The sequence below is a fragment of the Corvus cornix genome, chromosome 15, assembly GCF_000738735.6.
Source record: "Corvus cornix cornix isolate S_Up_H32 chromosome 15, ASM73873v5, whole genome shotgun sequence".
Classification (NCBI taxonomy): domain Eukaryota; kingdom Metazoa; phylum Chordata; class Aves; order Passeriformes; family Corvidae; genus Corvus; species Corvus cornix.
In genome coordinates this window covers 3,169,310-3,186,114 of record NC_046345.1, presented here as the reverse complement: position 1 = coordinate 3,186,114, position 16,805 = coordinate 3,169,310, and the positions used below count along the sequence as shown (strand labels likewise).

The following is a 16,805-nucleotide window of genomic DNA, read 5'->3' as shown; positions in this document are numbered from 1 at the left end:
CCCTCAGGGGAGGGACTCGTCAGGTGAGGGAGCGCTCCGGTCTGTGCTCCCCTCGGGCCGCGCGTTCCTCAGGTCGGAGATTCCTCTCCGCTCAAGGCTCCCTTCAGCTGCGGGATCCCCTCAGGTGTGGGCTCCTCTCAAGTGAGGGTCCCTCTCAGGCCCGGGATGCCCTCCTGTGATGGTGCCCCTCAGGCCTGCGCTCTCCTCAGGCCAGGGCTCCCCTCAGATGGGGGCTCCCCTCAGCTGCTGTCACGCGCCCTGCCCCGGTCACCTCCTGGAGGCCCTACACCTCTCCTGAGCCCCCTCGTGTTGTGCCAGCACCTGAAGTGCTCCGTGGTGTGACCTGGAAGCTCCTTCCTGCCCTGTAAGGGTGGTTCATCACACATGGGGCTGAGAGTGGAGATAAAACCTCCACTGCACAGGGCCAGCCCCCTCAGAGGGACCCGGTGGCTGAATGACCACGCACCTGGGCTGAGGCAGCCCAGCCCTGCAGCTGCCTGGAGCTTGAACACAGGTCCTTAATATCAGAGAAGATGACAAAGAGGATTCCTGATCTCTTTATTTTTACGATAATTACCCACTCAGCAGCTGGACTGGCCAGTTGTGAGCAGGGCCCAGTGTTCTCAGGCAGGGTGTGAAGAGCTGTAAATGTTGGCACCATGTCCTGTGGGTTTCTTGTGAACGGGTAGAAATAGGCAAAGAGGAAGACAAAGGGAAGGGGAAGGAAGCAATTGAAAAAAAAGGTACAAGGGGGAGGGGAGGGAAGGAGTGAAGCCACAAATACAGTGCTGCCTTTTCATGAGGAGCGTATGTAGGATCCCATTTCCTTGAATTGACATAAACAACCAAAAATGTGTAGAGACGCTCCTCAGTGTTCTTGCTGTCCCTTCTCTAGGTCTATATTCACACTGTTTGCCCTTTTTGCATGTTTTTTTCCTACATTTGTGGGTGGACACCTGAAATGCAGTCAATGACCTTCTGCATTCAGTTTCCAGAGAAACCTGCTCAGAGCTTGCAGTGGTTTGGGATTTCTGCTGGTTTAAGAATCACCAACCCCAGGGATGTTGCATTGTCCCTGCTGCTTCTCCAGTGAGGCCATGATTGTCCAGAGATCAAACATATGTGTTACGGCAGGTCTTGATAATCCTGAAGTAGAATAATAAACTAATCAACATAGTAGAAATGTCACAGGAATTTGTTATGTCTGTATTAAATTTTTCCTGGATTCTAGCATTTGTCCACAATCCTATGTAACAGGACTTTATGTTACAGGAGGCCTGGATTTTGGATTACAGACTTTGGAAGAAAAAGGATCCCAGATCGGAGCGTTAATTCTGCGCTGGATACGTGCCGAAGCTTTCCAGTTCTCCACAAGGTTGGAATACTCTCTGCTAGCAAAGTTACTTTTCCTTCCCACATGAAAACATTCCCTCCACCTTTGCTGTTCTCTATCAGATCAGTTTATCACAGAGCCACCCCTAAGATGTTGCTGCATCTTACCCCTTGCTGTTGAGGGGAGGCTGAGGTGCTGACCCTGCAGACCTGGGAGAATCCAGAAAGTAAAAACACTTCCATATTTGTAGGATTGCCTGTGTCAGTCCTAACATTCAGGAAAAGGTATTTCTAGAAGACATCATAAATTGTCAATAACCCTTAAAAGTATTCCTTTCCCTGCTGATCTGTAAGACTCAAAAGAGCAGAAGGAAACTCTTATCAGTCATGAATATTTGCCCTGGGCTGTAATTCTGCAGGCTGAGGACATTTCATTAGGGCCGTGGTTGGTGTTTCTCATACAAAGGCAGGAAATATTGCGCATTTCCCACTCAGAGCCCTGCTTTGCCGGCCCCAGAGCTCTCCCAGAACACCAAGGAATCACCAGACATTTATCCCAAACTCTCCTACCTCTCCCCTACACCTCTTGACAGGCAACAATTCTGATGCATGTTGTGGCTGTGCATAATGTTTACCTCAAAAGATTTCTTTCAACTTTTTAACTAAGCCATGCTAATTAATATTCATCCAAGAGATCTGCATTTTCTTTCAAACAGAAACTACAGAAACATTTAATTAAGCACAAACAATGTGAGTGTAGCACTGCTGCCTTACAGCTGGTCCTGCATTGTTTGACACTGCACCATTATGAAATACTTCAGAATTACCTGTAAACTCTCTCCACCTCCTGGGAGGCTGTAGCTGTTTGTATAATCTCAGCATTTCAATCACATCTTTGTGAATAAAACCAAAGCAAGCTGAGACAACAGTGATCCCCTCAGCCCTGGATGGGGAGCAGAGCTCTGTGCAGCTGATGTTTGGGGTTCCCACACCTTGCCTGTCTTTCACTTGTGGCAACACATGAGAAATGGTGCCTTTCCTCTGAATTTCAGTATTTTGTGATCCTTTTTCTAGGTATCTTGCAGCTTTTTAATGGCTGTTTTCTGCTGCCAGAGATCATCTAAGGCCACTGCACAGCAAATCTACAAACACGAAATCTCTGGTTTGTCTTTAGCTTAATTAATCCCCAATTCACCAACCTTTCACTGCCAGAAAATATATCTAAGAAATTGAGTTAATAAATCAAGTTAAGGATCACAGCAAAATTGTGACTGTTTGTTCTCTGGGTGTTAGATTTTGTTTGCGTACACATAGTTATATATATGTACAGGCATATGTTAGCTCCTTTCCTTCAACCTCCAGACTATTCCTGAATGCAAATTCCATTCATTCTTTCCTCTTAAGATAATTGAGGCTTTTTCCTTTGATGCTTTTCCCCTGTTCTAGAAATACAGATTCTTTCCAGCATAGCAAACGGGAAAGGACAAAATATAAATGTAGATGAGTCCCTATTCTAACATCAGGTGACAAGAAGATGTGGTAAATAAAATACTTGGCACGTGTTTCAGCTGGAGATTGATGCTGCTGATTCATCTTGTATTCATCTGGATTTATCCCTTAGTTAAGGAATAAATTAAGGACTTCAAGTGAGGCGTTAGCTCAAGTATGGCCAAATTTATCTGCTTCCAACAATATTAAGAGTCTTGCAAAGCACTCCACGGTTGCAGTAAATAATTCTCAGCTTTGGGTGACTTCAGTAATTAACTTCATAACTTTACCTTTAAACCTCTACCTTGTTGCAGGTAGTTAAGCAGAGACCATGAGCTGTAAATCTGCAGCAGCAGGAACTCATGGGGAGAGGGTATCTGGTGTCAGCTTCCAGGACTTCAGCCTTTCAGTTTGCATCACAATCTAAGTGCCTGAACATTCCAGATAACGAAGGGGTTTAGCTTTAGGTTGTTTTGATGTAAAACAAACATGGTTTTTATCTTGAGAGAGCTGCTCCCAGCAAAAAGGAGGGAAGAATTTTAAATGCTTTCCCACAAGGCTGCCTCTTAAGCCAGAGTCAACCAGGTGAAGTTTACACCTCAAACCTTTCACTTCAATCCCTCCTAAATCCTGCTGATGACAATTCTTTGGAGCAGAGTGGTGGGGAAGCTCCTTCAGCTCACTGACACAGGCTTGGTTGGAGTCCAAGACCCTCCCACCTCTTCCCTGGCTTTTCTTTTGAATATAGCAGCAATAAAACACGCATCTGAGCATCCCACTTCCACAGTATGTTGTTGTCACACTCTTCACCTTTAAAGAATTCCAACATATGTTTCCCTAAATGCTTTTTCTCTATTTATTCTACGAACTTCCCAGAATAAATTTAATTTATTGATTCTGACAGTTTTCAGTTGGTTTGGACACTTAACATGGGTGATTCCCCAAGCTTAGTGAGAGCAAACTCAGCTTGGAGCAGCTGTCTCCTTTCAGTGAGAAAATGATTGGTTTCAGATGTAGAATACTGAGGGCCTTGGGCTATATTTAATTTTTTTTTAAAAATCCTGCTCTTAAAAGTGAAAAAAATGAAAGTGCATCATATGTCACAGGACCTTGCTGCAGAAAGGTGTTTTTCTGGGCATGTTTCCACGCACAAACTCCCAGTGCTTGATTTGTTCTTCAGTGTGTCCAGCCTGGAAGTAAGTGGAGTTCAATGAACTGTGTTGGCAGAATAAGGGGCTGAGTTACAGCATAATTTACATGGACAGATTTAAAAGCTTCCTTTCAGTCTTAATAAATGTAAGGTTTAATCAACTTCCAGACAACTAAAGCAGCAACAGTACAAACAGCAGCAGAACTGAAGCCCTGTCGCTGCCTGGTGAAGGAGGCTTTGCTGTTCCTTGATGTCAATGGCCAATGCCTGTCACAGTGAAACAAGAAAAAGAAACCAAACCGCCAGGAAAGGTATTTGGGGCCAAATCTTGGCTGGCAAGGCTGGAACGAGGGGAATTGTGTCAAGGAAAACCCAAATTCTCCTGCTAGCACATCATAACTTGACTTTTTGACCCTACTTTTCATAGTGGCCTCAATGTTGTGCCTGGAAACAACTGCTCTTGGGAGAGGAAGAGAGTTTGGTTAGGACATTTCAGGGTCACTTTGGGTTTATATCTCACTCTTTGACTGAATTATATATTCTAGATATATCTGACACCCTTTGCAAAAATTATCCCCACTTCCTACTTACTAAGGGGGTTCCTTTTCTCAAAATGGAATAACATTTTCTAAGTAAAATTTCAGTTGAGTGAGTCAAAAGAACTTTTTGATTAAACTTCAAATATCACCACCTTCTCTTCAAGCTGGTATAATTTTGTCTTTTTTTGTAAGAAGAACATGCTTACATTTTCCCACTCTGTACCCTTGTAATACAAAAAGGTACAGAATGATATTATCAAGTGACAAAATAATTAAGTATGATTCAAGTGTTTATACCTGGACTAAGAAAACTGTAGATGGGAACCACACACTGCCCCTTCCTAGATAAATGTCTCTGTGAAGCCCCCATGGAGGGGGCAGGAGGGTCTGTGAGGGTGCTGATAACCCATTCTGGGACCATGTAAGTAAAATAAAAACCACACAGAGACCAGGAGCAGAAGAATTTAAAATAAGTGACTCAGAACTGGAGGCAGCACTCTCCATCATATCCAGATACAGAGGTTTTTGCAGAGGGAGTTTTTGATCTCAATTTGTGAATTTTAATTTGTTGCTAAAATATTTTAAGTCTTTTAAAGTTTTTATTGTTTTCAAATGTATATTGATTTTCAAATATGTCTGTAAATACTGGTCAGCAGAAGCTGTGGTTAGGTATGGCATAGTTTGGACTAACAGTTCAAAAACTTCAGGCAGCCTGTGCTCTTTAAAAATAAACAAGTGAAATGGTCTGAATTAGCTAATTATTTTAATTGCCAATCTCTCAGTTAAGTGCAGTGCAATATAGAGGCCGAAGTTAAAAAATAGTTAACACTTTTCCAGAGATGGCTATTTCTGGTTGTAATTTCAGGCTGTAGATTTTGGGCTGCAATAGGCATTTTTTCTTCTCCCTCATGGGTTTCTTTATTTCTTCCCCAAAGCTCTGTCCTCACTCCAGCCCTTACAACTGGCCATGGTAAAACACAGGAATGATTGTCTTCAGTAATTCTTAGGCTCTGCCCCAAACCAGAGCACATTAATGTGACTGACTGTGAATAAATCCTTCCTGAATATCTTCATCTCGTTTTTAATAACAGGAGACATTTTCTCTAGTGTAAGTGTTTCTTAACTTGGTCAGCTTCCATGGTTTTCTCTCCGTTTTTTTTCCTGCTTAAAGAAGTCTTTAAGTTCTACCTCTCCTACATCCCTGGAAATGCTTGCTAGCAGCTGCCATCTTCGTAGTTCATCTAAACTAACACAAGAAATTCCATGTGTGTATTTTCCCTTGGTACAGATTTCCCTCCACCATTTCCACACCAGCTCACATGTTGTCTGTGGAGCACCTCTTTCTTCCCTCCACTTCATTTTCCTTCACTGGATTTCTCAGGCAGTGGCATTGTCTCCTTTGGCTCCATGGCCCTCACACGTGTAATGGGAAATGGAATATTTGCCTTTAGTCACACTCACACTTGGAATAAATCCATTCTCTGTCCTATCTGAGCATGGACACAACATTGAAGCCACATTCAATGCCACAGATATCGAAGATGGCAAAGGAGCACCTGTCAGGGAAGACTGAGCTGTATCTCATCTTTACAGAAGCAGCTGCTTGTTTTCATCGCAAGATTTCCCACCTACCTCAGCATTTTTACCATACAGCTTGCAGAGCTGTGCACAAAAATTACGGTGAAAGGATTAGAATCAAATGCATTTGGCTCATGGGAGTCATACAAGAGCTTTGGTTTGATACTAGAAATGTGCACAGTCAATTACCCATTAGGGAAGATGATTACAGACACCCACAAGGCCAGAGTGGCAATCCCTGCTCACCACGGCTGTGGAAGAAATGTAATGGATGAGGGAATTAGTGTCAGGTTTATTCAGATTTCTCCTTTAAGATTACTGATGTGCATTTTCAGCGGCTTTCTCCTGTTTCTCCTGACATTTGCAAGGCTGATTTATTTGTTACTCATAGGTGCTGTAATCAGTGCTTTCATTTCCAGCGTTCTGCTGCTGGGTGTATGAAAAACCAACCAGAGGGGAAACACTCGTTGCTTATTAGCACTTTATATTCTGCTGGAAAATCCCGAGCTCAGGGCACGTAGCTGCACAGCGCTGTGTGTGCCCGGTGGCTCCGGCTCCATCCCCCGTGCTCAGCGTGGGGGACCAGAGTGTGATGCCGTGTCCCAGCACATCCCTCTCCGCCCCGGGCCGCTCCCCGTGGCCCTTAGCGCTGAGTTTGGCACGTCGCTATGGCGACCCCGCGCCGCCGCGGGCAGCCCCCAGCCGCCACCATGACAGTCGGTGTCGCGGTTTGATCCTCGGCCTCAGGCGGAGGCAGGAGAGGCGGCGGCCACACTCCAGGGTGCTTTGCAAACCGAGCTCGTGGTCTTTCCCTGTCGGCCGCTTCGCACCGCTGCCCTCCTTCCCGGCTCACGCCGGGGAGGAGCAGCAACAGGCGCCCTGAGCATTCCCCTCGCAGACAGTACCCTGGGGGCGAGGAGGGGATGGGGGTGACTCTGCTGCGCCGGTGGATGCTGGCAAAGGGACCCCGGTGCGGAGCAGTGCCGTGGTGCTGCGTCACTGCAAGGGTTGAGCTCAGCTGGGGCACCTCGGGGCCGGGGGACAGTCAGGCAGGTGCACAGGGGTGTGGTGCCAGGCGCGATGCTTCCAGGGACAGTCAGCAGCCGCTTCTCTGCACCCAGGTGTGTTTCCCTCCTTGCTCTTCATTCAGTTAAGATGTAAGATGAAAAAAAGTAGCTACATTGCATTGCTCTGAAGTTCCGCAAAGAGCCAGAGGAAAAAATGGGCTTCCTGTAGGGCCGTGCAAACTAAGCATTTTACCAGAGACCTGACAAAAGTCGCAGAGCAGCGTCTGGAGGAGGACGCGGAGGTCTGTACGAGCCTCATCCCCCAGCGCCGCGGCAGAGACGCACGGGAGCTGCAGCCTCTCGCCCTCGGCACCGAGAGCTGCAGCCGGAACGACTCTGCACCGCCTGCCTCTCGCTGCCAGCCTCCCCGCGCCCTGGTAGTAGGCGGCTAAAAACATCCAGGGAGGCGAATACCGACTGCGTTATCACTTACGCAAACCTGTCATCGCTGACGTAAATTTAGAAGGGAATTCAGCAAGTAAAGGCGGCTCCCGCTGGCCCGCCTTACCCCGGGTACTCTGCGCGGGCTGTGCCTCGCAGGACACCGCGAGCAGATGGGGCTGCCCCCGCAGCTGGGAATCCTCCCTGGGGTTTGTAAATCCTAAGCTTTGAGTTAAAGAAGTGGTGGGATGTGATGGTGGGAAAGCGATGCTCCCATCTGGCAGGGGTAGTGAAGAGACTTCTTGTCACAGGCATGAGCTGCTCAGAGGTCATGGCCGGTGTCAGGGTGGGTACAGGTTGCTGTAGCTCGGCTCTTCAGCTTCCCCAGCAAAGGCAGGGCAGACACAAGCCAGCAATGTGTGGCACGGTGTCCTGAAAAACCCCAGCCCTTGGCAAATATTGGCAAGGCCCCCCATTCTCCAGGCGCTGCAGCACCCAAAAGTGAGGGAGGAACTCAGCAGTTTTAGTGTATCCTGTATTTGCATTGCTGGAAAAACATCCTCTATGAGGGGCTGTGACTCCATCATACCGAGGGATGCATCCTGTCCTCGGTGTTCAAGACTCATTCTGGACACATAACTACTTTTATTTAGCAATGTTGTCCTCCCAAATAGCTGTTGAATGACCATTGCCCACAGTTGGAAAATGGAGAACTGAGGATGAACCCTTAACAGTATTTTCTTAGTATTTCTAGCTTTTATTTCCTAGAAAGGACCTAAAGCACCTTTCTTTTCCCCTCTCCTCCCACGGTCCATGTTTTCTCCCCTGCCGGGCTTCCCGGCACCCGCAGCACAGCAGGAACCAGAGCTTCGCTCTGCCGAGAAGGGAAAGACGCAGCAAAATCACTCCATACGGCTCAGTCCAGAGGATCAGGACAGAAGGGGGAGCCCAGGAGACAAAATCGGAGAGCATCCCACCCCGCCGGGCTCCAGCCGAGCTCTGGATGTTAACGGCATTCATAGAAACTTGCTTTTGTTTCTACAGCCACCTTTTGGCTTTTGTTTATGGTTTATAGGAGACCGCTCTCACCTCCGAGTCTGTGCCCAATTCCCACTGTGCTGAACAGTGGTTCCATTGGCAGTGCTCAGAAATCACCTCCATGCTGCACTCCACCATTGTTCTCTGTATTTATGAGGCAAAACATCTCCTTTTCCCTCCTCTTCCCCCGCACTGACCCTTTCCCTCCAGGCCTCCAACACCTGAAACACCCCCACTGTGCCTGTCATCCCCTGCCTGCTGTTCCTGCTTTAAACCCACGTCACCTCAGAAGTCACTCCTTGGCAGCTTGATGGGCTGGTGAGCACTTGGCCTGCCGTGGGCGAGTCCACAGCTTCCTGGGAGATGGAAACGTTGTGGTTTCAACCCCTTTTAATAAGGCACCTGGAGGACTGATATTTTTAGCAGTAAAGGAGCCTGAGCTGCATTACTGCTGAGGGTATGAAGTGTCCCAGCTCTGGGTGGGCCTCAGGGACACTGGACTACTCCCTGACCCGTTCCATCAGTTGTATGGAATAGATGCCTTTCCCTGCACTCCCCAAGATCTCGAGCAGGTGCAGAGATCAACGCCCACCACAAACCTGACCTGCTGAGATTTATTTAACATTTCCTAACAGGCCAGGCTATGCTATGAGCCCATTTTCACGTAGTGCTGGTTTGTACTTCAGTATCTTTAGTTGCCTCCTGTTTGTTGTATCTCTTGTTTCACCCCTCCAAAGCCAGGCATCAGTTACTGACTCGGGTGCATCTTAAAGCATGGCTCACAAATACTGTTCTGCCTGTACCTGCCTGAGTAATTTCTAATTTATTGCTGATAATAATTTGTTTTCTTCTCCAGATACCAACAATATGCCCGTTATAAAGTACCCCAGGATTAGAGACCCTCTCTTTTATGAATGGGACAGGAAAGCCCAGAAATGTGGATTAAGACACACAATCTATGCTGTAAATGGGGATCAGTATACTGGAGAATGGTTGGACAACTTGAAACATGGTAAGATAATTTTGAGAAAAAGTAGCACCTTAGATGTCCTTACAAAGGTTCCTAGGGGCAGGGAGCAGTCAGTGGTTCTATATGCTCCTGGAAGAGCATTCATTCATGTATGACTATATTACACACACACACATTTATATATATTTGATAAATGTAATGCAAAAATGCAGAAACATTTCTAATATGTAACTTGAAGAGCTTTTGCATGCACTCAGGGGCAATTACCCAAAATATCTCTATTACAGATGTTTAAAAATCCTTTCCAAATACAGCAAGCTGCAGTCAGCTCCATGCACTGGGATGTGTCCTGGCTGCACAGTCCCTGGAGCTCTCTCAGCTCCTGACTTGGCTCCAGGAATCTTAATTTATTCCCAAGATGTGGCAGGGGCTGCAGGAGACAGAGCAGGGGAAGGAGACCCTGTCCAAGCCTGGAGCAGCCAGAGCAGGACAGGCTTGTTTACAAGCAGTAAACTGAGGTTTGGAAAGATTTCAGTGCATTCAGCAGAGGCCACACAGGAAGCCCCTGATCAAGATTAACAATAGTTCCAACTTGGGAAGCTAAACTGAATCCCAGACATAAGCCTGTCTTGGTGCAGGGAGTGCTACCCTGCCTGCGATGGAGCAGGAAGGGCAGCCCTGTACACCCTTCTCCTAACCATGATGGTCTCCCTGTCACTCCTCTCGTTTGTTAACCAGGTAAAGGCACCCAGCTATGGAAAAACACAGGAGCTATTTACAGCGGTGACTGGAAGTTTGGGAAGCGGGATGGTTATGGCTCATACAGCATTCCTGACCCAGTAACCAAGGAATACAAGAGGGTGTACACAGGCTGGTGGGAAAATGACCGAAGAGGTGTAAGTGAGATTTTCTGCATGTGCCAACAGTGAGGCAGCGGGACCCAAAACACAGGGAAGAGCTGGGTGCACATGTGCAAAAAGATTACTTAAAATACTATTTTTCCCAATACTGAGGCTGAATTGAATGGTCAAGACTAAAAATCCAAGATTTTTATGGGAGTGCCATCTCCTTCCTGGAGAGGGAGTCATCCCCACCCATCTGCTGGTTACCAGGCTATAGCCCCAAGTTCGCCACCAGCTGCTGCAGAGCAGTGGTTACTGCTCAGACTCACTTGCAGCTTGGCTAGGCAGGATGGGAGGTTTCCCATCCCATCTCTTAATCCTCCTCACCCATCCCTTTCATTCCTCTTATCCTTGAACAAGTCAGAGGAACCTGTATTATAGGCACTGCCAGAAAATGTACTTTCTTCTGGGAGTTTTACAGCATAATAGGCAACTAACTTGAGTTATTTTGGAAATTAAGCCTGTCACATAAATCACTGTTTTTTTCCTAAAAGGAACATAATGAGAAAGTAATCTGGTAGAAGTGACTGCAATGTAATGTGCAAAATCCCTGTAGGAACGTTTTTGGATCTGCCAGTGGAAACCTTGTGTTTGTCTTCGTGTCTGCTTTTAAATTAAACTCATCTCCACCAACGCTTCTAATGGGCGTGTGGCTCCATGGCTCCTGTCTCTTGGAGGGAGCTTCCCTTCCTGTTCTTTAAGGTCATATTTTGGATAATTGAGCTTTGGTGAAAGATGTATAATGACATCCAAATATCACTATGGTTAGGTTTTCTTCTAAAAAAGTTTCTCCCTTACATCCATGCAGTTTAATAAAATCAACACTCAGAAAAATCAGTTGTTTCCAGAACTGGTTTTATTATTTGTTCAGAGAAAAAAGAACACTTTATTCCAATGGGAAAATGTGTTAGTAATATGGAAATATTTCTTATTGGTATCACTCTCTGGCATAGGGGGTACTTCTGGACTTCACTTGATGGCAAACATACACCTAAGACAAACAAGGGCTGGAGTTGCCCAGCCTGGGACACGCTGAGCTGGAAACGTCATCAGGGTTGAAAGACATGAAATCCCCATGTTGAGAGATACATCCTTTAATGCTGCCTATCCCCAGGCAGGTTTATATACTTCTAAAACCCGCTTTTAGCTAAATATTAGCAGCAATCATGCCAATAATAACACACTGAGATATAAACCCAGGGTTTTGTCAAGGGAATAAAACTGTTTGCCAAAAAAAAAATCCTATACTACCACATCTCATTTCCTTCAGCACGAGAACAGCCACAGAGCTGGGCTGCCAGCAGCCATGTGTAAGAGTAATAAACAAAGGAGTCTTCTATCAAAGTGATGTCCCAAAGTGGAACACTGACCCCTTTCAATAGAGCAGCTCCTAACCAGCCATCTCTGTGCTGCTGCCCAGGGCCGGGGGGTGTTCTTTTACCCCAACGGGGAGTGCTACGAGGGCGAGTGGAGCAACGGTTTGCGGAGTGGCTGGGGAAAGATGCAGTACAAGGACGGTTCCGTCTACGAGGGACAGTGGCTGGTGGATCAGCCCAATGGGCAGGGCGTGCTGCGGCTCCGTAAGTACTGACCATCCTCACCCTGCCCCTTCCAAGCTGCCCTCCGGGTGTCTCTGCCATCCAGATTTCTGAGTGCTACACTGCAGCCTTGCAGCAGGGCTGCAGCCGGTCCGTGTCATCCCTCCCCTCCTGGTCTGGAGCTGGGGGCAGCACAGGCTGAGCAAGGGCCCATAAGCCCACACGCACGAAAGCCTACTTTTGCTGTGATTTACATTTAAATGACTGGGATGGTTCGGGTTAGAGATAATATACTGTTGGGTCAGAGAAGAGCAAATCTCTCTTTTCAAGCCAGGCACTTTGCCAGACAGGCCTTCTAGCTCTGCATACCAAAGAAGAGTCCAGTTTCCAGCACAGGAAAAAAAAAACAACAACAGTTTTCTTTTTGTGTTCACTCCATCCCCTCTGTCTGCTTCCGACAGTGGCTCATGTTGAGTGAACACAGGGGTTTCATTAGTACACAATCCTTTTCCATAAATAACACCAAGCACATCATGGATTGGAAATGTTAGGGCCAATCTCAGCATAAATACAGAAATTTAAATTTTTTCCCCTTGGACTTTAACACATTTTTTCCCAAAGCCAAGAATCCCAAAAATCTCTGTAATACCAGGCACGGCATTCCAAGAACATCTGAAGAAATATTATCTCCATATTATTATTCATCTATTCTATTTTTTTGCTTGGAAGTGATCTCAAGGCGAGTAATTAGCTAAGCAAAGCAGCTGGGAGGAATGAGCATGACCTTCACTGCACAGCACATGCATGACTGTGCTCTCTCGCTTTGGACCAATGGCTCATCCGGATGAAATCAGCACCCGCTTCCAGAGGGAATCTTCCACTGATCTGCTGTGCTCCCATCAAAGGCCCTGTTAGTTATAAACTAACAGCCCCTGCAGGCTGAGCTGTGGCTGATGAACCATTTCAGAGCCCAGTTGCCTCCAGCGTAGCCTCTGACTGATTGTTAGCTGGATTCCTTTTGGTTAAAATTAGCCGGAGCAATTATTTCATACCCACGAGCTTAATGCATTCAGCTCAGCTGCTGGAAGTGCGCCCACGTGCCAGCAGCTTTGCCATGTGAAAGAAAAGGAGTTCTTCAGTGGAGGTCACGATGAGCTGCAGCTCAAGATTAAATTGCTTGTAGTGGCAGCGTGCCCGGTGAGGGTGAGATTGGCTGAGAGCACCGTGCTGATCTGCCGCCTCTGCTACATCCATTCCCCAACAGCTTTGTACCAGAGCACTTCGCATCCACAGGGATCATGGTTGTGAGCAACACAGCCTCGGGTGCTCTGGGAGGAGAGCAGATGGGAGCAGCTGGGCACCACAGTGCAGTCAGGGCGTTCGCTGCCCCCTCCTTTCAGCCAGGGCTGTGATTTTGGTGGTTTCTCACTTGTTGGTGGCTGGAGTGCAAAAGCCAAGCTGCTCCCACCCCTGTGGGCAGGGCACGTTGGTGCTGCAGATAAGCACAAAACCAAATCAAGGTTGCAGATAACCATCACCATAGCTCCAGCCTGTAAACCAGACCCTGCCTGAGCAGCCCAGCAGCTACATTCTCCAGAAGCATTTTTGGTTTTTCCCTCTTCCCTTACAGCATCCTGGCTATCTCTGCAGCACCATGTGGTGTGCCCTGATATTTCAGCCACTTCTTGTGATGAAGAATGGCAGAGTTCAGCTGAGACTCAAAGGTATTTCCACTAACATGGTCAGAAATCCCCATGGGTTTGGGCTTAGAAACACTGTATGTAGGAAAAGGGGTGAGCAGAGGACTCTCTTAGTGACAGCAGGGTGGTCTGGATGTATCCCAGCTCCAGCGTCACCATGGGTATGATGCCCCTTCTCAACCAGCATCCATGAATGAGGCTGCTCTCTTCCCCTTGCAGCTCTACTTTCCCTGTTAGTGATGGATGGGTGGATTCCTGGAGAGCAGCACAGAGCCCAAAAAAAGCCTCTCTCAACTTGCAGAAAAATGCCAAGACAAGCAGTACAGCTGGAAAAACAGTCTGTAACTGACTGCCTGAACCGTTCAGACTCTCACAGCAATTCTCACCCCGTAATTCATTGAGGAAAAACTTAACTAAAAGTATTCTTTGAAATCAAGATTATTTTGACTGGACAGCAATCAGTGCTCTGTTCCTTGCCCAGACAAGCAAATTTCTTCAAGCCAGAGATCCTGTGTGATTTGTTGCAGTAACAAATCTGAAACTCGTGTCCTGTAATTTTTCTTGTTGTGAAGAGTGACTCAGGGACCAGTCCCTTACCCTGAGCACACTTGCTCCTTGTGTCAGCAAAGAATGAGTATCACTGTGAGAAGAACAAAGCAGGTGAGCACTGTCCTGGTTCCAAGTGGGCAAGTGTGGGCTCCTTCTACAGCATTTTCTCCCTCTGTGGCACAGCAAATGGAGCACTGCAAAATCAAAATGACACACAGTGCCACAGCCACCTTGAAATTACTAAGAGGAGCCAAACACATGATCTCTGCTGGTTTGCTCTGTTGATTTCATTTGTAACCCCTTAACCAAATGGTGCAAATTTCAAGGTCTGTTCATGTATTTAATTGCAGCAAATGGAAATCGGTACGAAGGAGGTTGGAAAGATGGCAAGAAGCATGGCCCAGGGAAATACTTTTACCTGGATAAGGGACAGCAGTTAGAAGGCATCTGGGTAGCAGATATACCGAAGTGTGGAGTTCTGGTTGACTTTGGCAGAGACAACGCTCCAGCCCCTACTCAGTATCCACTCCCAGAGGTAATTGCTTGGAAATTTTGGTGTTTGCATTCATCAGTGCTCGGGTCAGCTCTCCAGGTAGCATTTCACTCCCCAAGAGATTTCCCCCACGGGGTGTGTGCTCAGTCTTTTGGCCAGCAGTGTCCTAAATGGCCCCTAGGGACTAACAGCTCATGCAGCCTCTGCTGGAGCCTCCCAATTGCCTACATCTGAAAAAATGCAGTTCTCATGCACCAGAACCGCTCAGAGACCTGATGCAGCACAAAGGAAACGGGGACAATACAGGCAGAGACAATAGTGGGATTTGCGTCAAGACCAAATGATTTCACCAAGCCCAGGTGCTGAGGCTGAGCAGACCCTGCAGCAACCCGAGCAGCTCAGGGTGAACAGCAGCTCTTTCCTCCCTGTCAGGGCACACGGTGTCCAGCAGCCCCAAGGGCAGAGGGGCATGTGCAGCTTCCCACCTGGGCCCAAGGTGGGTAGATGGTGTCCTAGAGCTCACATCCCCTGCTCCTCTTTTCCCTTGACTGACACACACTGCAGAGGAAGAGCCAGGCCCTATCCCCATCCCACAGACTTGGTGAGACAAAGACACACTGGGCCACCAGCCTGGCAGCCACGGGGTCCTTGCGTGTCACTTTGGTGCACGACCTGGAGGACAGGAGAGCCCGTCCCCAACTCCATGCCCTTGGATGAAGACAGGAAATGGGAATCAGCAGTGAACAGTTGTGGCTCCAAGTGACATCTGTCCGTAAGAGTCCCAGCTTGAACCTCCGTGGTCTGCAAACTGCAGATGTGAAACACAAAGGCATCAGTTTCCAAGGGCTGGTCAGTGCACGATGGGGTGGGGAAGCTCCCCTTCACTTAGAGCCAAGCAGAGCCACCCTGGATAACCACAGCACACTACTCTGCTCCAGTAACACAGGGAATAGCACGGCCCCTGGGCAGGTAAAGCCACCCACCTTCCTCTGGCCCAGGGCCAGGGCTGTTCCAAATGACACCACGCACCACTTCCGAAGCTCACAGCTGTTATATCTTTGTTGCCCCTGTTTTTACAATCCGGTTTCAATAACCAAGGGCCCTTTGAGCACAGTTTTGACAAGCCAGTTAATCCTGTAAGAACCAGGCACACCCACAGCAGTGCAGAATAATAAATCCCAAATACCCACCAGGGAAAAACAATCTCTATTTTGCAAAAAGAGTGAAAGGAGCAGCACTTCTGTAGCTAAAAATATTTACTTTATGTGGTTTGTCAAACGTCACCGAGAAGAGCCTCAACAACCCAACAGCCTGGGATGAACTGCTGGTACATTAAGGCAGGATGTGCAAGTCTGGCTGTTTATTTAACTCCCTGAAGACCAAGTGATGATCCAATTCTCTTCGGCTCTATAAGCAAAAACAAAGCACCAACTTTCACTGCTGTTATAGTGCTTTCAAAGGGTAGAGATGTGTTGATCTCAGAATATGAAGTTAATAGATAAAAGGAGAAAAACTGAATTGAGGTTTTCATAAGCCTTTTGTCACCAGCACCCCCTTTACTAAAACTAGAGGTGAGGCCCAAGAGGCTACAAATCAAAGCCACTTTTGTCCAAGAGTGTGTTTTGTTAAAGTCACTCACACAGAGCTATTTCAAGGAGATGAAGTGATGTACAACACACTAATAAAATAAAGTAAGTATAGTTGTTTCCAGAACAATAATTGAAAGGCTGCAATATGAGCTGAAGTCCTGATATGTGGGAGACTCTCCAATAATGCTCAAGTAATCAAGATCTATAAAACCTTAAGCTTCTTCAATTACACTGCATAACTGATTTGTATTCTTTTTATTTAGATTGAACTACATGATCCAGCTGGTGTTTTAGCAGAGGCCCAGGCAATGTTTGATGACAGCCATAATTAATAACCAGATGCTGAAGAAAAAAAAAAAAATTTAAGAAAACGATCCTTGGTTGTTTATTCCTCCGAGTCTCAAATCCACACTGTGGTTATCGTGTCGTGGTCTGCCTCACCCTTCCCTCAAGGCTGCTCAGGTACACTTCATTCTGCTCAGTAGCCTCTT

At 47.1% G+C, this 16,805-nt stretch overlaps 1 protein-coding gene across 3 annotated transcripts; it reads left to right on the top strand.

Moving 5' to 3' along the window:
* Positions 1-8: 8 nt before the first annotated feature.
* On the top strand, positions 9-16,661 carry MORN3 (MORN repeat containing 3). 3 transcript variants are annotated; one of them, XM_010398349.3, is made up of 7 exons: positions 9-124; positions 1,273-1,375; positions 9,430-9,585; positions 10,282-10,439; positions 11,866-12,025; positions 14,583-14,767; positions 16,578-16,661. In XM_010398349.3, the coding sequence occupies exons 3-7, from the start codon at positions 9,441-9,443 to the stop codon at positions 16,644-16,646; spliced, it is 717 nt and encodes a 238-aa protein (XP_010396651.2). In that variant the 5' UTR covers positions 9-124; positions 1,273-1,375; positions 9,430-9,440; the 3' UTR covers positions 16,647-16,661. The 3 variants fall into 3 exon arrangements, with proteins under 3 accessions (XP_010396651.2, XP_019140815.2, XP_019140816.2); XM_019285270.2 differs by lacking the exon at positions 16,578-16,661 and adding an exon at positions 13,614-13,707 and having other exon boundaries at positions 14,583-14,745; XM_019285271.2 differs by lacking the exons at positions 9-124; positions 1,273-1,375 and adding an exon at positions 7,166-7,208.
* The last annotated feature ends 144 nt before the right edge of the window (positions 16,662-16,805 follow it).

Bases quoted from the DNA above. Each gene is read 5' to 3' on its own strand.
- MORN3 (XM_010398349.3), top strand. From the start codon at position 9,441: ATGCCCGTTATAAAGTACCCCAGGATTAGAGACCCTCTCTTTTATGAA. The intron at 9,586-10,281 runs GTAAGATAATTT...TTTGTTAACCAG, and splicing joins GTTGGACAACTTGAAACATG to GTAAAGGCACCCAGCTATGG. The intron at 10,440-11,865 runs GTAAGTGAGATT...GCTGCTGCCCAG, and splicing joins GGGAAAATGACCGAAGAGGT to GGCCGGGGGGTGTTCTTTTA.